Raw genomic sequence first — 22,334 nt, 5'->3', positions numbered from 1 at the left:
TTACTTTCATAGCTTCAGTATATCCTTTTGCACTAAAGACCTCATCATGTTAAATTGGTTCAGATTTTTGAATTCAAATGTAATTTTTTCATGGAGATTTAATCACTGTAAATCTATAAAGAATATTTGTAGCTCAGGGTTGAAATGAGGGGTCCTTGGTACTCCTGGGCTTGGTTATTTTCTTGCAGACATTTCATTATCAGTGCTTGGTAACATATAGCACTGATGATATTACTTGCGTAATGAAACTTCTGCAAAAAAAAAAGCCCCATTGTAAATCTTATGCCTATGACATTTTGGAGAAAATATATCCTTAACTGAGGAGCGCATGAAAGACTTTGTCACAGCAAGCTGTGCCTCCTTTTCTCAGTAAAAATATAAGCATTGTACTGAGCTAGCTTGTGAGTGTTTTGAGTTCTGTTTCTGGCAACAATGCATGCCTTTTTTTCAAAATGCCCAAGTAAATGAGAAGAGCTATTGGTAAGATTCAATCACACCAAGAGCAACCATTTCCATTGACCGACTGAAGTTTTCCATGATTGTAACTTTCACGTTCCTAAAGTAAAAGGTGGAATTGAAGAGTACTTAAGAGCTATAAAACATTATTTTTAGTAAAATACCTAAGATCCATTCGAAATTATTATATTTTTCCTTTTGTTCATGTATGCCTTTGTTACCCTACATTCCAAACAGGAGACGAGTATTAAACATTTTTTAAATCAAAGGTTAGAATTTTTTTTAAAAATGCATTGCTTGTAGTTTAAAAACTCACTTTATGTACTTACTACAATGATAATCCTGTTTGAGAAATCCAACAGCGACACCCAGAGGCTAAGAATGTTTGTCTCAGCACACAAATTCTCGATAGTGGATTCTTTTTTTAAAAATGAATTTCAGACTAGTCTTGAATCTTTATGAACTTTAAATGTGCATTAAGTTTCCACAGCATTTCATTCCATCTAGAATGTTCATGCCCCTTTGTGAAATTTTATTCTGAACATCGATAAGCCACACCAGTTCAGCACAAGAGGCTGAATTTTTATAAATCGGGGCCTTTCCTGCCTCTTTGCTAGCTTAAGTGGCTTAACACTGGGCAAGACAAAGACTTATTAGTTACGTTTTTCTACTTGTGAGTACTGTAATCAAGTAAATACCAACAACTTACTTTATTACAAATTTTACCATTTTATAAAACACATGTTTAATTATAGAGATAGCTGTATTGTAATTAATATTTTGAAACAATTGTGATTTTGAGCTTAAATTATATACAGAACTGTCATTTTTGTATGTGTTAAAAAGATTGCTATATGACAAAATACTTTTCAGTTTAATTACAGTATCATTGTAAATAAGGCTGAATGAAGAATCATTTACTACTTTATGAACATAGATTGTGAATGTAATTCAATGTTTTGCAGTATACAGATTTACTGAACTTGAAAGCTGCTTCATTTTATGTGAAAAAGTACTTTAAAGCTATATTTTAAATGAATTGATTCAGTGAAATCAATTATCTTTAATTTGCACATACAGATAGTATCTTTTCCATTTTACTTTGCGTATTGACACTAACTAGTAAGGTGTATATTGTGTCTAGAATGCATTTTGCAGATGCTTTCTGTACATAAAAAGAATACAGGGACTCAAACAATGCTGTGCAGCGTATAGCAGAGCCATTTTCGGCTTTGATGTACTCAAATTTTTTCAGTATTTAAAAAAAGTGTTTTGAATAATATATTAAAAAGTCTATTGTATAAATAAAGTCACCTTATTGTAAACATTCTGCCTTCAGAGCAATGTATTGCAACATTTTCATCTTTTATCCCTCACAGAAAGCAAGCATCAATAATCAGCAGCAAGTCTCTCGTTGGAACTTTGGTTTTATTTGTACTCAGATTCAGAGTTAGTTTTAATTTTTTAAAGATTCCCCAACTTTATCTGAAGCATAGTTTGGAACATAAAAGAGCAGCTTAAAAGGTTACTTTCCCAGCAGCTGCCACCATAGAGTGAACATTTGCTCTCCTGGGGTTTTTGAATTTTGAAGGTTGATGATCCTGCTATAGCTAAAGTTCATATAGGGTGGAAAGCATCTGGCAGAGCTGGCTAGATGTGAAATGTCAATCTCTCTCCCTCCTTCTTCACCCTCTCTCTCACATACACACAGATACAAACGTTTAATGCACTAGTGTAGCTTTATGCTATCCTTAACTTCCCAGCAGCTAAAAAGGTCAGTGTCTACTGCTTCACACAGGAGCACTTAAGGATACTTATTGTAGATTATAATTAATGCCTAGAAGCACCTCTTTGATCTGTAAGAATTCCTTCCACCATATTTAGAAAACCCAAAACATTTTATTATATAGACAAAAGCAGACATCTAGAAGATGCCACTGAACCCTCTTTACCTCTAATCATTTTCTCTAAAATAGGACTTCATTTAGTGTATCAATGGTCAGCATCTAATATCAAGATTCTGGAGTAATTGCCTTTTACTGGAACAGCTGATTGGGATAGGAAGGTGTGGGGTTGTATGGGTGAAAACTAGACCTGGATGGCCAATTATGGCCCCTTTATGACCTATGGACTTCATTCCCCAGAATTCCTGAGCCAGCAGCCATGCCTGGCTCAGGAATTCTGGGAGTTGAAATCCACAGGTTTTAAAGGGGCATTGCTGCCCATGCCTGAGTTAGAACCAGCTATCTCTTAAGCTTGTATTCAATTAGGATTGTAGCTTTTGCAATCACCCTCAGTACTTGCCAGTGTCCAACAATGAATTCCATATATTGCTGAACAGTATTATACAAGGAATTAAAATCTCAGTCTGGTGATTCAACAGTACAACTCATCCATTAACTGAATGTTTACTTAGTATTTCAGGACTGGAATTTGGCAGGAATCCTCACTCAGACAGGGACTTATATCAGAATAAAATAATCTGAAAGCAAGCCAAGTAGGATACCGCAATGAAATAAGTATATTTATCCTTTCAATTAAGAAACAAACATACTAGGACAGAATACAAGGAAAACATTTGAAGAGGGTATTTTCAACGTGATATATTGGGAGGGGGGGAGGGGAATGAAAGAATTAATAGAACAGAACAGAACTTCACCAGTTTGCTTCCTACAAAACTAATATTTGCAATGATGCCAATGAAAAAACCATGACAGCCTACCAGCCCCAAAGTTGGGAATACTCTGGATCAAGGTACTACTTCCTAATATTTGTACTCTATGTTGTGCGTTTGTTCCATAAGTATTTTTTGCATTTGTAAACGTGTATAAATGCTATTTTTGAAAATGAATCTGATTTTAAAATATGTATTATATTCATGTTCCAAAATACCAGTGGGAACCAAATCTTTAATTTATACTTCTTCTATAATAGCAATAGCAAACACATTTTTGGGGTGCTTAAAACATATAAACAGATTTCTAAACAGCTGAGAAGTACCAAATATAAAATTAGAACATGGCCATATCAGATATATATGTTGAAGACCATAAGCAACCATTTGCTTTTGCTGGGTAGAGTCATATATCACTCACCCAAATATATGCCATACAAGTATGATCCCAAAAACAGCCTGAGGTCCCTGCAGGTAGACTAAAATCCTTTGAGAACCCTAGAAGCAACTTTCTAGCATATGCATTTTCAAGTTATGTTTCTCAACAACAAAGGCCATGATCTTCGTTCTTCAGAAAGTAAGATGTTGCACACTTTTTAGTTCACATCAGCAGCAACAGTAGGAATCCTGCTTCTCAGATACTCAAGCACAGCAGCTGTTCCCTTAGCCAGAATAGCTGCACGGGGAGTTCGGAAAGGGTTACCTTCCAATAAAAGTACTCTAAGAGAAAGACAGAAACCAATTAGAACTCCTGTTCATTCAGTTGCAGAGTCTATAAGAATACAGAAACATTCAGAGGGAGTGAGGAAATCCATGGAGACTCTTCTCATTCAAACTGCAGAAAGCTGAATCAACATCTTCAAAATGCTTCCATTCGCATAAGGATTTTGCTAGATTAAACAAACATCCAATAGCAGTATTGTATATATAATCTATTATTACCTGTCAGTAATAATTTTGCCACTTATTAAAATATCTTTTTATCCTCTACAGCAATGGGTCTCAACCTTCCTAATGCCATGACCCTTTAATACAGTTCTTCATGTTGTGGTGACACCCAACCATAAAATTATTTTATGGTTTCTGTATTTTTTTGAAAATATGTGTTTTCCAATGGTCTTAGGCGACCCCTGTGAAAGGGCCTAAAGGGGTCACAACCCACAGTTTGAGAACCACTGCTCTACAGGCTTACCCTTAAAATCATGTTCTCTCAGCATCTCTATTTAAAGTCCACTTTCTATCTCAAAGTCTACTCTCTATCTCAAAGGCAGACTTGAAATCAGCTTCATATTTTGATTGATTGGTTTTTCTTACAAGCTTCTCTTGTAGTTCCAGATGCAACGTGCAAGAAAAACATACTACATAAAAGAAGTCCTCATCCATTCTAAATTCTTGAAACAAGGTCTACACATAAAAAGCCTACACATTAAACTTTCTTTGGGCCTTATTAGTATTCTGAATAATAATTATCAGTTAATTTAATTTAAAGCTGAACTGCTCTACTTTAGATAATTAATTGCATAGCCATCACTTAGAAACGTCAGACAACTGAATGTGCACTGTCTTCTTCACTCCACACAGAAGAAAGAAGAATTCGATTTATTTAGACATGGCCTTTCCGACAAATTGATTCTGAGGTTTTTATTAAAATGAACTCGGTATATATGATGTTCAAGAATTTACTTAGCTTGATAGGGCATAAATCTGCTGGGTCAGAATGCTCTACTCTCAGTCACTCATATCATGGTCAATTTCACATGGATTGTTCTAACGCACTCTATATGGGGCTACTCTTGAAGACAATCCATAAGCTTCAGCCGCTACAAGATGTGGCAAGGGTAGTTATGTGCACACTTAGATCAGTGCTCATTACACTTCTGTTCTGTGAGCTGCATTGGTTAGCAGCCTGCTTCCAGGTTCAGTTCAAGTTGCTCATAATGTCCTCTATAGCCCTATATGGCATGGAGCCAATTTATTTGAGGGACACCCTCCATTCAATTATATCTACTTGCCTAATTAGGTCCAGCAGAAGACCATGTTGCCTGAGGACTGATAGGGGTGACATGGAGCTGGCAAAATGGCTATGCTATTAGTGAGATTGTTTTCACTCTCTTGCAGATTATGTTTTCTTTTCACTTTTTAACAGTTTTTCATTGTTTCAATGTATTTTAAAAGGGATTTTTGTTTTTATGATGTCATTTTTATTGTTTATAAACAATTGAACTTATTCGAACAAATAAGTAAGTAAAAATAGGAGCACATTGAAAAGTGTTCCTCACTGAAAATGATGCAAACTATCCTAAGGAACAGAATATTTTCTGATGCTCCATATCCACAAATAACTAAATAATACATATTTTAAAAAGTAAAAGCAAATCAGTTCAATAGACATCAATATAGCAGTAAAAACCCCTACAAAAACCCAATAAATGTTTGCAATGCTTCCACACAGTATTTTGGTAAAATAAATATGCTATTTAGAAACCCTCAAGACTCATATGGTTACCTGAGATTGTCACAATTCCCAAGTTCTGGTGGAATCTGTAGGAGATCATTATTTTGAAGATCTAGAGTACTGAGTTTTTCCATCTTCTGTAACTGTTGAGGATCTAGGGATCCAATCTGATTATTTCCAAGAAGAATGGCTTCAAGAGTAAGGATGCGATAGAGGACCTTTGGAAATATTTTAAATCTATAAAAATTAATACACAATTCATTAATAAATATGTAGGTTGAAATAATTTGATTACACTGAAGGGAAAAAATATGTGGAAACAGAACCAACAATATACTGTTACAAGTCTTGTGATCACACTGGAGACTAAACGTGACAAACTAGTCTTTCAACACATTGTTGAAAAACATGATGATGACATTGCTATATAGTAAACTCTAAACACATGCAATTTATAAAAGGCTTAATTATAAGGAATAAAATACAAATAATTATTTTTAATGGTAGTGATTTCAGGTGATAAAGTATTTTAAAAAATAAATTTGTATCCTGAAAAACCAATTAGCACTGTTTGGATTCTACCCATACTATTTTATTATTTTTATTTTATTTATTAAATTTATTGGTTGCCCATCTTGCCACAGGATAATTTTTACAGAGCTTATGGGAGAAGATGTCACTTTAACAAAAAAAATTATGTATAATTGATCTTTGAATGACAAATAAATTGCCTGCTAACTATAATGTCCCAAGTCAATCAATTTCTACGTGAATCATTCTTAAATTATTGCAGAATATTGAAGAAGGGAACCTAACGTTTTGACATCTATGGACAGGCATTTCCATTGTCAGAAGATGCTTTTTCAAATATGAAATACCCCAAAAAGTTTCCTGCATTGGTTCTCTTTGTACATCAGGCTTGTTAGGTGACATAAATGCACAATGCTTTCCAAAATATAAATAGTAGCACCCAGTGACGTGCGGTGAGGTTTATGGCTGGTGAGGCAAGCGGGCAAAAGCCACCCTATGTCAGACACAGCGGCAGGGCTTTAGCGGGGCTTTCGGAAAGCCCTGCCAAAGCCCGGCGTGGCTTTCCGAAAGCCCTGGCGAAGTCCCGCCACTGTGCCGACATAGAGACGTCTGTGACTCTGGCAGCAACTACCTCAGCCTTTTTCCTTTTACATTTTTTTTCTTTTCATGATGACAGTGGTGAGGCCCTGCCTCCCCTGACTGCACGTCCCTGGTAGCACCACAATATCACATGATGAAGAAAGCATTTACCTGTTAAAGGCAAGATTTATTGTCCGTAGTTTTGCCAATGCTTCCATTTCATCTGGCAGAGATGTCAAAATGTTATTTCTAAATTGTCAAACAGAAAAGCAATCACTTTTTATTTTATGTCAATATTTAAATTGAACTATGTAATATAAAACATACATAAAATGATGTTCCCCATCAAATTAATATAACTGAGTTTGAAAGGAAGGTAGTTCTGGGGTCAAACAATAGGAGAACTGCTGTTCTCAAAACCTGTCAGGAACTTCCAGCTAGTAAGATTGAGAATTACTCTTGATAGCCTAATTCAGTTTTTCTCAACTATGGCAACTTGAAGATTTGGGAACATCGACTCCCAGAATTTCCCAACTAGCAAATGTCTGGAAGTTAAAATTCATACCACATCAAGTTGCCAGGGTTAAGAAACATTAGCCTAATTCTAAAGGTCTCTTCTTTCTACTTGTATCTACTATATATGGCTAGGAGAATAGATATAAATAAGTGGGTCTCATATTATGCAAAGTATGGCCTAGTTTCTCCTCTTGATGTTAAGGAAATTATTGCCATAAGCATTAGTATGTTTATTTGGCATGTGCTTGTATGTTAAGCATAGTATAAAACTTATTTTTCCCCACATAACAATCCTATGTAGTAGAAGAGAGTGTATCTAGCCCAAAATCAACCAGTAAACTAGAATCATTCTTAATGCCAAACCTTACATACTGCAATATGCAATGATATAATCTTGGACTTCAACCATATCTGTGTCAACATTAGTCAGATTCATAAGAATCAAATAAGTCTTGCCCACATATTAAGAGGGAGTGTTTGAAAGGGGCTTCTATTTAGAATAATTTCATGCATCCAAGATACTTTATCCGGGATCCCAAGACCACAATTCTGTAATCTCACTGAAGTAAATGAAACAGAGCCTTTGAAACATTCCTACCTATTAATACAGGTGATTTTGAGAGAAAGGTTTATTTTCAGGATCCATTGCGATTCAGCTGAATTGGTTTTATCCTACTCTGACACTTCTAAATTGAGTTCTTAGATAACCTTTCAGTAATTTTTGCATTTGGGGAGAAAACAAAACCTGAGACAGGTATAATTCAAATACAGCTTTAACATTTTTCAGGAATTGCTTACCTGAGGTCCAAATGTGTCAGTCTATGAAGCATACAGAGCTCCAGTGAAACAGAAGGCAGCTTATTGAAACTAAAATTAATATCACTCACGGATTCTTTTAGTTCCACAATCCTGGAGAAATTGTAAAAATAAATAATTAAGCAAGAAATGTAATTGATGTTGTTAGCATTATTTGGAGCGGTTTTAAAAAAAACACTGATAATTCATTTAAACTTTTATACTTTTTTTTAAACTGGTCTATATTTCACAGTTAAAATATAATGCCATCCAAAGTAAAACAAACATACATTGTTTGAGAAAAGGCCATGAGCAATTGCTAAGAAACACTAGAAAAAAACAAAAATCTGAAAGCCTACACTTCATCCCAAAGTGAGATGGAAACTACAGAGACCAGGCACTTATAATATTAATTGTGATGGAAAGCAGGGTAATGAGGATATAGGGTAGATCACAAAGCAGTAGGAGTGGTGAGGTGGCAGAGCGCAGGGTGGAAGTGTAGGTGAAGCATAGGATAAGGTGAGCAGCAGGAATGAGGTACAGAGGTGGGGCTGGAGCATAAAGTGGCAGGGGCAGTGTAGCGCAGGAAAATAGAGCTACAGGGTGTAGTGCAGGTTAGTGGGGAACGCAGGGGCAATGGAGAGCAGGGCACCAGGACCAACGAAACATAGGGTCATGTGGTTGGCAAAACACAGGGCAGACTGCAGGGTGGCATAGTCTGAAGCAGCCCAAAGGGCAGAAATAGGGGGAAATAGGCAGGTGGAGTGTAGTAGGGTTAAGCATTGCAGAATAGGGCAAAAGCATGAGGTCCTTGCTTTATGATGACATGGTTCTTGCCTAATAATCACAACCAGGATTATAGAACTGCCATTGCTAAGAGGTGAAGGTGTGGTCATGCAATGTTTTGCCTAACAACTGCATCACTTAGTGATGGAAATTCCGTTTCACTTAGGATCATTAAGCGAGGGCTAGTCAGAAAGAGCAATATTAAAAACTATAAAAATGTAGTACCTTGCTGGAATTTCAGTCAGATTATTCTTGCTGAAGTTTACATTACTGACTGCATTGTCTCCAACTGCATTCAGAACTTCATCCGGTATTACAACGGCCTGTTTCTCACTGTACAGCATTTTAAAAAGTTATCTTGTTTGAAAGGATAAAGATTATCAGTCTTGCTTGCTTTAAACATTCTTTCTTTGGAATGTTATAAAACACATTAAATGTTCAACATGTCATCCATTAATGATAAAAATCATTCTTTTTTTAAAACCTTATGAATATCTTCTGTTGTGCCAGACCAAATACAATAAAACCTACATGCAACAGACCAAATTTATGTTTTGATTCATCTAATTTGGGCAGCAACTTCATAACCTTGTGCATAGATGATATAAACCTCTACAATTTCCAATTAATTTTCTTCAATAGCAGATCCTATACCTACAATTGGTCTTTTAAAATAAGGTTTTACTATACTAACCTATGCAATCGCAAGACAGGATAGCTATGTCATAACTAACACTGGACTGGTTTATCTATTATTTGCAATGTCTACTTGACAAAGCTCTTGACCTCAATATCAATAATTCAAGTAGAAAATGCAATTCATGTAACAAAGATGAATTGTCATATTTCTTTCATTCAAGTATAAATAATACATTTCCTGATATAAGAGACTTCTTAGGGGCCACTGATTGGGCTCAAACTTTCATCTCAAGCCACACTTTTTGAAAAACATGGTGTTTTTTAATTACCATATTTTTCAGAGTATAAGACGCACTGGAGTATAAGACGCATCAAGGTTTTGAAGAGGCAATTTTTTTAAGTAGGTACGTAGATAGAGGGGTAGAGAGGGAAAGAAAGGGAAATACAGTAGATAGGTAGGGAGAGAAAAGGAGTAGTTAGGTAGATAAAGGGATACAGATGGAGAAAAAAAAGACAGTAGGGAAGGAGGGGGGAGAGAGTGTAGGTAGGTAGGTAGGTAGGTAGGTAGGTAGGTAGGTAGGTAGGTAGGTAGAGGGATAGAGAGAAAGAAAGAGAAATACAGTAGATAGGTAGGGATAGAGAGAAAGTAGGTAGATAGAGGAAGAGAGAGAAATACAGTAGGTAGATAGGGAGAGTGAGTAGGTATGTAGGTAGATGTTTCCAGGTGTATTTATCCATGTGCTGGAGAAGGAAATTGCTGACATCTGCAGCACCTAAGACTTTGTTTCTGCTGGCACAGCACTAGATCAATGTAATACTCATCAATCAGTTAAAGAGCTTTCCAAAGGGGGGGGGTTGCACTCTGCAAACCTCAAAAAAATGGCCTGTTTTTCATGAAAACGGGCCCGTTTTCTTTTTAAAAAAGGCATGAATAGCTGGGGGAAGGGCTTGCAGAGTGCTCCTGGGGGATGGAGGGAGGGGCAATTTTTCATGAAAATAGGCCTGTTTTTTCTCAAACAAATTGCATGCATACCCTTATGGAGGCTTATAGAGTGCTGCTGGGGGCTAGGGGGACAAAATTGAGCAAAAAACGGCCCGTTTCTTGCTCATTTCTGCCCTTCCCAGCCTCCAGAAGCACTCTGAAAGCCTCCATAAGGCTATGCATGGCCATTTTGGTGAAGGGGCAGGGCTTCGGGAGGCAAAAAATGGTGAATTCAGTGTATAAGATGCACCCAGATTTTCAGCCTCTTTTTTGAGGAAAAAGGTGCGTCTTCTACTCCAAAAATACGGTAAGTCATAATGATTGATTCCATGGGTTATATTCTAAAAACCAAAATAGTTGGATTCATAGATCATTCTAAACAAATTCAAACAATATAATACTTCAAGATGATTTGGGTACACATCCACCCTAAAGCTGAATGTGTTTATTTTTATGGTGTTTTATACTTCTAACAATTTAAGGTTTATAGTAAAAAAAAACCTAACAATTAATACAAATATTAAACTAGCAAATAAAAATTAAAATAATTAACAAACGTTACATATGTACTTGTAATAATGCCATAGTTATGCATATTAAAATCTGATTCATTTAGTTTTAGGTAAAAGACATCCCAGAGGCAAGGAGTTATAGAAAATAGTTCTTATAAAATTAAAATACTCCTACCTATAATCTAATGTCTTCAGCGCAGTAATAGCATGCATATTGATTTTGGACTGACTTGGCAAAGTCATTGCTGTCATGGGAAATTCTCCATTTGGGTTACTTATTTCATCATCTACAAAAAAAATAGGTTTACATAAAATCTGATACGTCAAATCTATTAAGATTATTTCATATTTTACCAATAAACGTAATCTGTATTTAATATAAAAGATTAACATATTCAACCTTAAATATTTTTCATTTTGGATGCATGCATTAAAAAATCAAACTTGTTCAATTAAATGGACTAGAAAATTCCTAGCATTGAATAGTTGTAGACAGAACCAAATGTAGAGTGAATATAGTTGTTCCCACTTTTGAGATTGTCCATCACCAAAAGTAATTGTTTCTTCCAGGTTTAATCCCCCTTCTCCCAATTTAGGTCTGTTCTAAATATAGCATGCCTGGAAAATATTTGGAATTTTTCTTTGAAAAATCTTTAAATCTACTGACTGAGTTCTGTCAGTAAAGTAATGTTCACAACATTTTCCTCCATCAACCAGGAAAGCTGCATGTTTATTTGGCACTTAAGTATATATTCCAAATAAAAATACACATTTCTGCTAAAATTACTAAAACATTTCCCAACAAACAAATAAGAATCCAATAGATATTCCAAAGTCTATGGTTGCTTAACTATAATTTTTGACTTTTAAATAAATTATTTACCTTGGATTTTGCTTCTAAGATATTTCAGGATTTCTTGTGTTCCTTTCTAAAATGAAAGAATTAAAAGCATAAGTAGTTTATCTTATGACTGTAAAGGATCAGAAATAAGTTATGTAGTATGTACATTATGTATACTTACTTGAAGAATATCCCTGCGGAATGCTCTTAAAGGATTTCCTTCCAATGCTAAAAATTTCAACTGAGAAAGGTTTCCTAGTTTACAAGGAAGACTGATAACATAGAGGGGTTATTTCAGAGACTGTATCTATCAAACCAAGTAACTACAGTATAATTATTTCCACCATTCATTATTTTCAACCTTATTATTAGAAATGGCTCTTATTTCTACAGTTTCATGAATAACACCCTTTCCAAAGTCAAAAATGTGGTTTTGAACTGAATTAACATATAATGTTTCTCCCTTCACAAGTAAAAGTAATAAATATGCTTCCTACTTGCTAATATCATTGTTGGATAAGTCTAGCCGTTCTAATCCCTGTAGCAGAGTAATTTCATCAGGCAATGATTTCAACTTATTATCTCTTAGTTCCAACACACACAAGGAAATCAGATTCTTCAGTTGTTCAGCTCTTAATATTTCAATCTGATTTTCACCAACATGTAATTCCTAGAAAAATAAAAAAAAGAAATAACATTGTCCTTACATCTATTAAGGTAATGTTGTCTAAAAAGCAAAATATGCCAATATATTTTTTATAATTTTGTAAATTTAAAAGCGGCAATAGGCAATATTGTAATTCAGAGTTCCTTAAATGTGATATTGCATTGTAATCTTACAAGCTTTACAAGCTTTAGACATAAAGATGATTGTGAATTAAATCCCACCTGTTCCTTCACAAATATAATTACAATTCTGATAATCTCATTTAAAAAAATGTTTCAATTACAACTTATAAATATATTCCTCGTTTCCTTAAAACATCCTATCTGAAAACATTATATGCATTATTATATATAAACAGCTTCTAATCCTGTTGTTATTGAAGAAAAAAATCATTTAAAATGCAATTTCATTAGATATTAACAATTTAGCTTAGCTCTATTTCACCATTATATATCACTACTGCTATGGATTTCTGTAAAAAGGGAAAATGACAAAATGTTTATCTTAATAGTGCATGTAGGTATATAACAGCTGGAACTGCTGCAGTGACATTGTGACACAGGTATTTTCATTTTGATAAAAACTGCTGGATTCAATTCAAATCTCAACTATCTGCTAATAGGCAAAAGCATTAAAAGAAAACAAATCCTACCTTTAAATATGTACATGAATGAAAATCTGGCAAGTAGCACAACTTATTTCTCCTTAGATAAAGTTGTTCTAATGAAACCATACTACCCAATTCAGGAGGTATAGTTTCCAGGAAATTCTTAGTGCAATCAAGCTGTCTTAAACCTAGAGAAAGAGAACAAATGGAGAAAGAAGTTGTGTTATCAGTACCAAAATCATAATGACGGCTAATTAAAGATCGCAACCATACAGGTTTTCAATATGCCACCTCCAGAAACCGAATAAATGTTTACTTTAAGAAAGATCAATAAGAAGAAATTCTCAAATGTATGTATGGCATGTTACCAATATGGCTTCTTAAGTTACAGTGGTAAATGCAAGTTTATAGAAATACTATTGGGATTCAGCATGATTTGTATCAGTGTATGTTATAAAAAAATGTTAAGGGAGAATTTAAAAAAACACTACTTCAATTTTTCTATTTAAACTTGTAAGAAAATGTGACCTACAGAATTTATGGAAAATAATGTCTATACCCAGAGCTAGCATGCATGCAGAGTGCTACTAATAAGTGGACAGAAGTAGACAACAGACTTAGTCTAATAATTTATTTAAAATTAGCATGCCATCTTTTCATTTATATTAAAACAAAATTTCTTAAAAACCTGCTGATAATGTTTCAGAAAACTTCTTTTAGAAACTGGAAAATTATATAACAAAAATAAAGCAATAATTAAAGTGTAACTCAACAGGCACTTACTTTTCATTGCACTGATTTCTGTTGGCAGATTCCTTAATTGATTTGAACTTAAATTGAGTCGCACCAAATTTATTAGGAAAGCAAAACTTGTAGGTATACCAGAGATATGGTTATTAGAGATATCCTAAAGAAAGAAAGAAAGAAAGAGAGAGAGAGAGAGAGAGAGAGAGAGAGAGAGAGAGAGAGAGAAAGAAAGAAAGAAAGAAAGAAAGAAAGAAAGAAAGAAAGAAAGAAAGAAGAAAGAAAAAGAAAACCATATTTTGAACCTTAACTATGTGAGAAAACGTAAGTTGCAATTTATAACCTATTTAAGAAACTTGGATCTGGGTTAGCTGAAAACAAATTGGTTAGCCCAATTCTACCTAACACTTTGAGTTCTGACATCAAAGCTTTGGCATATCCTATTACAGTGATGCTAACCTTTTTGTCATTGCGTGCCAAAAGCACCTGCGCGCCCGCACCCATAATGCAATGCACACACGACAGCTCACCCCACATGTTCTGCCCCCCTGGGCATGCATACTCGACTCTTCCCACCCTCTGTGCATGTGCAGGGTCTAATAGGCCTCCCTACAGCCTCCTGGGACCAAAAATGGACCGGGGGATGGGGGGAAAACACACCTAACAGATACCTAAGACAGACAGAAGAGATTAAGAAAAGGTGGCAAAATTACACAGAACTATACAAGAACAAGCTTAACATCCCTGATAACCAAGATGGGTTGGTCACTGACCTCGAGCCAAACGTCCTCGAAAGTGGTCAAATGGGCCTTAGAAAATCTGAGCAACAACAAAGCTAGTGGAGGTGACAATATTCAATGTCCAAACTATCGCACTATTGCACTCATTTCACATGCTAGTAAAGCTATTCAAAATGTTTTAAAAAACAATGCAATAAAAGTGCTACACTCAATTTGCCACCAAATTTGGAAAACTCAGCAGTGGCCACAGGATTGGAAAAGGTCAATTTACATTCCAATTCCAAAGAAGGGCAATGCCAAAGAATGTCCAAACTATCGCACTATTGCACTCATTTCACATGCTAGTAAAGTTATGCTCAAAATCCTACAAGCTAGGCTCCAGCAGTATGTAGATCGAGAACTACCAGAAGTACAGGCAGGATTTCGAAGAGGCAGAGAAACTAGAGATAAAATTGTCAACCTCTCTTTTTGCAGCTTTCATTGCTTTGTAGTGAGTATCTCATTCTTAGGGAAATTGTATAAACTGCCTTGTCTTTTTTCAACCTTTACAGGAAGTCCTAGATTTACAACCATAATTTGTGTTGCTAAGAGAGTTGTTAAGCAAATTTTGCCCAATTTTATTATCTTTCTTGTTGTAGTTGTTAAGTGAATCACTGCAGTTGTTACGCGATTAACATGGCTGTTAAATGAATCTGGTTCCCCATTGACTTTGCTTGTCAGAAGGTTGCAAAAGGTAATCACATGACTCTGCAACACTGCAACCGTTATAAATATGAGTCAGTTGCCATGAGTCTGAATTTTGATCATGTGATCATGGGGATGCTGCAATGGTCATTAGTATGAAAAGTGGTCCATAAGGCACTTTTTTCAGTGCCATTGTAATTTTGAACAGTCATTAAATGAACTGTCCGTCAAAGACTACCTGTACTGGGGGGGGGTGTTTCACCTACTCCAAGTCCTAGAAATATACTATATTTAGTCTATGAGTAACAAATCAATTCAAACAGTAGCAACTACAACCAAAAGAGAAAGTCATAAACCATCAGCTTCTACTTACCAACTCTTCCAAACTGACAAGTTGTCCAAATTCATCAGGCAAGTGATACAATTCATTGTGCTGGAGAAGCAGACTCCTCAAGTGTTTTAGCTGAGTAAGCTCTTCTGGTATCTTTTGCAGTTTATTATGACTATTGATAAAATACAAATTGTAAAAGGCTGCATTAATATACAATTGGTCTGCTATTAAGTTTAATAAATAACTACAGTATGAACTACTTTTGCTTGTTTGAACTATTACCTTAACTAATCTGCCTATTGTGTAATTATTTTCTCTACTAAGTTAAGAACTAAGAATCATGCAATCCTAGAACTAGTCAGTGGCTTACAATTCAGGGATTATATTAACAGAAATAATAATATTCTTTACATCCAGGATTTATTTATTTTTTTAAACTAAAATTCTCAATTAAGGCAAAATATCAAAGCTTGCAAGTATTTATATAATAATTTCTTAACAATGAGAAATATTCAAGATTTCAAAACTGAGCAATTTAAGAGCACAGATACTGCTCTTATCACATTGGTTTTAAGTAAAGAGTGTACTTTGATTTTCCCCCCTAACTCCTATTTATTTATTTTATTCTTATTTTCACTTTTCACTTTTCCCTGGGGGGACTCAGGGCGGCTCACAGTTCAAAAGGGGGGGGGGGAGGACAAACAATTTACAACATGGAGACACTACATCATTTAAGAACACAGCAGTCATACAATTCGAGTGGGGTCGAGCTGCCAAAGACCTGTTTGAGCTTCCAGATGAAAACTATGATACTTTGTTATTGAATTTATATAGTTGCCCATCTCACGCAATACTCTGGATGGTTTACAACATTAAAATAATAAAGCATGCATATAAATATTTTTAAAAAACATAGCAGCCCAAAAAATTCACACCAGCACTCAACGCAGCCAGGCAATGGGCTCTATCCCACATTTGAAGTTCCAAGTTCAGAGCCACATCTCCAGAGTCTTATGGAAGGCCAACAGGAATGGGGCCAATCAGATCTCTGGGGGGATGGCATTCCAGAGGACAGATGTCACCAGAAAGGGCTTTCTTCTCTCTTACCTGTCAGTCAACATTCCTTACCATGCTGGAATAGATGGTACAAAAAAAGGGGAAGAGATACTGTACATACAGCATATGGTCACATCAGGTATCCTTGATGCTAATGCTAGTCTGCTAGTCAGGTTAATACTAGAATGGGGGATTATCAGGAAATTCCAGGGCTGTGACTAAATTGGAAAAGTAAAAAAACACTTCTTTCTTATTCCAAGAAAACAACATGTTCTTAAGATCACCAGAATTTGAGGTTGACTTGAGGAAGATATAGCTTTGAACTTAAAGATTTGTTTTATGCGGAACAAAACATGTAACCAATTTGAACTGAAAAAAACAGATTTTTCTGTACAAAAGAAACCTAACTCGTTTCTCTTCATAAACACACATTTTCAATTTAAAACAACCTGTTCATAGAAAACACACCAAGGCTTGCAAATACTTTTGAACGTACTAGTAGTTATTAAGAGCTATATTTCAAAAGATTCTATTTCATGAATATTTCATTTATAGAATGTTTTTACCTCACATTAAGTTTCTGAAGATTTTCTAGTGATCCTATAGCAGAAGGGAGAGACGTGAGTTGATTATCATGCACCTAAAAGTAATAAAAAATTGTCAGAATTTCTTTTTTGCTAAAATATGATATATTAAATGCTCAAATGTGCTAAAGGGTAGACTTTGAAAATTAAAATTATGCTATCCATTGCAATCTGTACTAAATTTGTGCAGATTGCAATAAGAAGTTTGAGCTTCTTATTTTTGCCATTTCATCAAATGATGAAAATGATGACAAATGATGGAAAGGAGGAACAAGAGTGAAAGGCAAGGGAAAAAAGCCATCTTTACACTGAGGAAAGTTTTCATATGGATGATTTGCATGTTTTGACTTAAAATTATTATAATAAAGTTTTTGCTAAATGGTTTGGGATATATTCAGGTTTCTAAAGAACTAGCAATGGAAATATGAGGCAAAGCCTTTTCCAAGAATTCCTCAACTTGTATTTAATATAATTTTAAAATACAAGAACATTTTTATTTCAGATATCAAAGGTTCCTCAATGTTCAGAACTATAAGCCAAAACTGTATTACACAAGGACAACAGGCTAAGACCAACATTCATTTTAACTTCACAATAGTCTATAAAAAAACCGTGATTTAAGATTAGGTAACAAATTGGGCAAGAGTTTGAACTGGGGTTACTCAGTTCAAGAAAAGCTGTTCATTCTACAGGAGTGTGTGAATGTGTGCAAGAGAGGAAGGAAGAGGAAAAAGCATCAAGAGAGATATTTATATTCTCCTCAAAATACATCATTTAACAAAACTGTTACAGTTTATAGACCAGAAGATGTTTTCCCCCAGAAGTGATCAATGCAGGATTAATAACATAAAAGTAACAGTCATTCATCAGTTATTTTACTCACATCAAGCACAGTGAGGGCAGGTAAGAGTTGGACATCATCAGAAAGACACTGCAGTTTGTTAGAAGATAAAATCAGTTTGTTGAGGTCAGTTTGCTCCCACCAGCGATCAGCACTACTGAAAGAGAGGTTTTGGTGTGCCTCTTCTGGAGTATCCAAATTTATTCGCCATACATGTAGAGGTACTGCATACAAAAATAGGGTATGTCCATATGAAAAAATCATTTAGTAATCATTCATCTTCCATTATTGTTGTTATTCTTCTAAAGCAAGGTGGGGAACCATGGCCGTTTTATGACTTCAACTCCCAGAATTCTGGCTTCCTCAGGAATTCTGAGAATTGAAGTCCACAAGTCATAAAAGAGTTATGGTTTCCCATCCGTTCTAAAGCTAATACTGATTTTTGAATAAATTGGTGGATTTTGGATACAGATGTTATTTCTGACAAGAATTACTCATTTTCTAAAATTTTAAAAGATCTAGTATCTCATTTTATTCAAAAGTCCACAAATAACAAAATAATTAAGTATATTTGAGTCTGCAATTTGGAGATTGCACAAAAGCATGCTGGCCTATTTTACACTTCCCAACAGCTAAGCTCAAATTTGCCTCACTAACAAAGATAGTGAGTGGTCCTGCCCTTTATAGCTTTGCCATAGGACAGTTGAAAGGCAGCAACCTGTGATTCCACTGACTATTTTTCTCTCCCATATTCAGCAGGAAAAAGAAACACTAATTGTTTTGTGTCCAGTTTGGGAGAATGCGGTTGGGTGTCTGGACTGCAGGCTTTAGTCATCTTTCAACTTGTTTAAGAGACAGTTTATTCTTCAGGGACAACTTTCCACTTAAGCTATTTCTAAACATGGGTCCACAAGTCTTCCAGAGGAACTGAAATAAGCCAAAATATAGTCCAGTTCACAAATCAATGGGGCAGAGGAAATGTATAGTGTGACAGTGCTCCTATGGCATATCTAAAAAAGTCCCTCCTATCTCCTTCATAAACTGTTTGCATCAACCTATCAGGTAACCTATTTTTGCACACAGATTTATTAATCAACTTATCCTTTATCGGTCATGCTTATTTAAATAAAAACTGTTGCTACTCTTGTGAATTTCATCCCAGTTCCCAAATATCCCTATAAATGTAATGCAAGAAAAAGGCAGTGCCAGCAACAAGAGACTGTGGCTGGCAATATCTGGAGTAGAGAGTGCAAAATGACACTCGAGTAGGTGAAATGGTGCCAGCATGCAAACCATGGCTGCAGAAAAATAGTACCGTTTCCCATTTAAATTGATCTTCCAAATAGACAACAGTAGTTCTACCACCCTTTCAAAAGATCCCTAACCAAACATTAAAAACAGTTTGTCAGGGGAAAAAAAACTAGATACATATTTGCAGATCAGTGCTACGCAAAACACCAACAGGTTAGGCTGTAGAATCTAAGTGTCCATACAGGTACAGTATTTTTCAGAGTATAAGACGCACCAAGGTTTTGAAGAGGCAAATTTGAAAAAAAAGTTTTTGCACTCTGCAAATCTCCTCAAAACAGCCCGTTTTTCGCAAAAACAGACCCGTTTTTTTTTTTCAAATAAAGGGCATGAATAGCCTTTAGGAGGCTTGTAGAGTGCTCCTGGGGGGGGGGCAAAAACGAACAGAAAACAGGCCTGTTTTTTGTCAAAAAAAGGCCATGGATAGCCTTTAGGAGGCTTATACAGTGCTCCTGGGGGCTGGGGGGGGGCAAAATTGAGCAAAAAAACGGCCAGTTTTTCAGCACTCTGGAAGCCACCTAAAAACTATGCACGGCCATTTTGGTGAAGGGGGCAGGTTACGGGAGGCACAAAATGCTGTATTCAGTGTATAAAACGCACCCAGATTTTCAGCCTCTTTTTTGAGGGAAAAGGTCCGTCTTATACTCTGAAAAATACGGTAACCCTCGACTAACAATTATTTGTTTAATGACCATTCAAAGTGGCAAGTGAAAAAAAGTGACCTATGACCGTTATTCAGACTGCAGCATCCCTATGGTCACATGACCAAAATTCAGATGCTTGGCAACTAGCATGTATTTATGCCAACTGCAGTGTCCTGGGATCATGTGATCACCTTTTGTGACCTTTTCACAAGCAAAGTCAATGGGAAAGCCAGGTTTACTTAACAGCCATGTTACTAAATTGGTTCCACCACAAAAGCGCGTAGGACAAAATCGCGCTCGACAAAAGCGCGCTGTGACGTCATCACAGCGCGACGAAAAAGTTCGAAAAATGTAAAAATAAAGCGAAAACCTTACCCTAAGCCCCCCAAACCTAACTCTTAACCTAACCCTAAACCTAACCCTAAACCTAACCGTTAAAGTAACGAAAAACCTAACGCTAACCCTTAACCTAACCCTAACGCTAACGCTCTAAAGCTAACCCTAACCCTTAACCTAACCCTAACCCTAACCCTAAACCTAACCCTTACCTTTATGTGAATCGGCTTGCTTTAATTTAATTTTTATTAATTTTTATTTGAATTTTTCGATCTTTTTCGTCGCGCTGTGATGACGTCAAAGGCGCGATTTTGTCGATCGCGCTTTTGCCGTCCGCGCTTTTGCCGGGTCACGTACTAAATTAAGAATTGCAATGATTCATGTCACAACTGTGGCAAGAAAGATTGTAAAATGGCGCAAAATTCCCTTAACAACTATCTTGCTTAGCAATGGAAATTTTTGGGTGCAAAATTGTGGTTGTTGTCGAGGACTACCTGTATTGTCCAGACTACAGAGAGCAGTAGTGCCCTTTGACTAAAGGAGATGGGGAATGCTGACAGTAACCAAAATTGAACCACTTGGAGCTGGGCCAATCTCAGCCAAGTCTGCATGGGTATAAATGAAGTATAGGACAGTAGCATCTCTTATGGCACAGTTTATGTGTCATAAGAGAAGAGGGAAAATGAATATAAACTATTTCTATGGTGGACTGGGGATGAGGCGCTGAATCATGAGGACATGCCCTCTAAAACTGGTTTGCAAACCCAAGAAACCGTTAACGGAGTCTTCCCCAAAGTGCTTTTTTTCAAGAGGCAACTGAACTTACTGGATGTTCTATGAAGATGTTTAACTTCTCATCCAAGAAGCTTCTTCAGATCCAATGCAATATAAATGCTGCTGGGGCAATATAAAGCCTTTGACTAATGCAGTCAGGCTTTATATATTGCCCCAGCAGGCTGGCTCAAGAGTTGCAGGAGGAGTTTTTAATTCGTATTAACCAACACCGGCTTTTGATTTATTTATTTTTGTTCCCGGAACAACTAGAAACACACAAAACACATAGGACCACAGGAAGTCATGAAAACAAAAACGATTTTCTTCTGCGGGTTGAAAAATCCCGGTGGCAGAAAAGAGGCTGTGAATGACGCATAATAATGCAAAATCCCACCGCCATTCCTCTCCGAGCCGAAGGATCGGGTAGCAAAAGACCCCTTCGTCTCCTCCCAGGTTGGGGTGCTGAATCCCCGCCCTTCCGGCTTGGGAACGGGCAGAGGCCGTCTTTCTTTAGGGAGGTGTAAGTTAAATCTGCCTTCGCTCTTTAGGGAGCGCTGGCGTGCTCACCTTCGGTCAACTCCCGGCCGGAAAGGTTTAACTGCCCACTCTTCCTAGCCGCCCGAAGCAAGCCCTGGGGAACGGCGGTCGCGTTGGCTTCATCCTGCCCTGAGCCTCGCCTGAAGCCCGCCAAGGAATGCCCCGCGCCCCGTCTCCGCGCCCCAGACATCGCGGACGCCTCGACTCTTCTCCCGCCTGAATTCCAGGGAGGCGGCGGGAAACGCGGCCAGCCGGCCTCTCCGCCCAAAGAAGGCGGACCAGGCTGTTCTCACTGCCGCCGCCGCTTTTGGGAGGAGGAGGCGCGAGAAGAACAGAGAGGCGGTCTTGTGAAATAAAACTGTCAGCGGCCGGTGGCTTTTGCTTTAAACGTTAGAAAGCGCACGGGGAAGATTCCCAGTTAGACTGACTGACAAGGAAACGTGGCCTCTTTCTAATGTGAGAGATGAAAGCGTCCACTTTTCCTCTTTCCCAAACTGGCCATCTCCTTGAGATTCACGATATTTCACAAATTACTTGAAGGCCAAACAAGGAATAATGGATGGAAACTGAGCAAGGAGCTGTTGAAACCTAGAAATAAGGAGAAATTTTCTGACAGTGAGAACAAATCAACCAGTGGAACAGCTTGCCTTCGGAAGTTGTGGGAGCTTCATCACTGGAAGCTTTCAAGAAGAGACTGTCCTGCCATCTGTCAATA

General features: G+C 36.6%; 1 protein-coding gene across 1 annotated transcript; it reads right to left on the bottom strand.

Moving 5' to 3' along the window:
• Window positions 1–3: 3 nt before the first annotated feature.
• Window positions 4–21,872, bottom strand: LRRC40 (leucine rich repeat containing 40). The gene is made up of 15 exons (XM_014065503.2): window positions 21,650–21,872; window positions 18,063–18,244; window positions 17,162–17,235; window positions 15,582–15,711; window positions 13,824–13,947; window positions 13,086–13,228; window positions 12,264–12,436; window positions 11,948–12,038; window positions 11,809–11,854; window positions 11,101–11,212; window positions 9,018–9,125; window positions 8,010–8,120; window positions 6,867–6,944; window positions 5,637–5,822; window positions 4–3,850 (listed from the first exon to the last, which is right to left on the bottom strand). Exons 1-15 carry the CDS (start codon window positions 21,807–21,809, stop codon window positions 3,727–3,729), a joined length of 1,842 nt encoding a protein of 613 aa, XP_013920978.2. The 5' UTR covers window positions 21,810–21,872; the 3' UTR covers window positions 4–3,726.
• Window positions 21,873–22,334: the final 462 nt, after the last annotated feature.

This window comes from Thamnophis sirtalis, unplaced genomic scaffold (assembly GCF_051295495.1).
Source record: "Thamnophis sirtalis isolate CommonGarterSnake01/CBP01778 unplaced genomic scaffold, rThaSir2_p1.2 scaffold_7, whole genome shotgun sequence".
NCBI lineage: Eukaryota > Metazoa > Chordata > Lepidosauria > Squamata > Natricidae > Thamnophis > Thamnophis sirtalis.
This window is presented reverse-complemented; position numbering and strand designations above follow the sequence as displayed.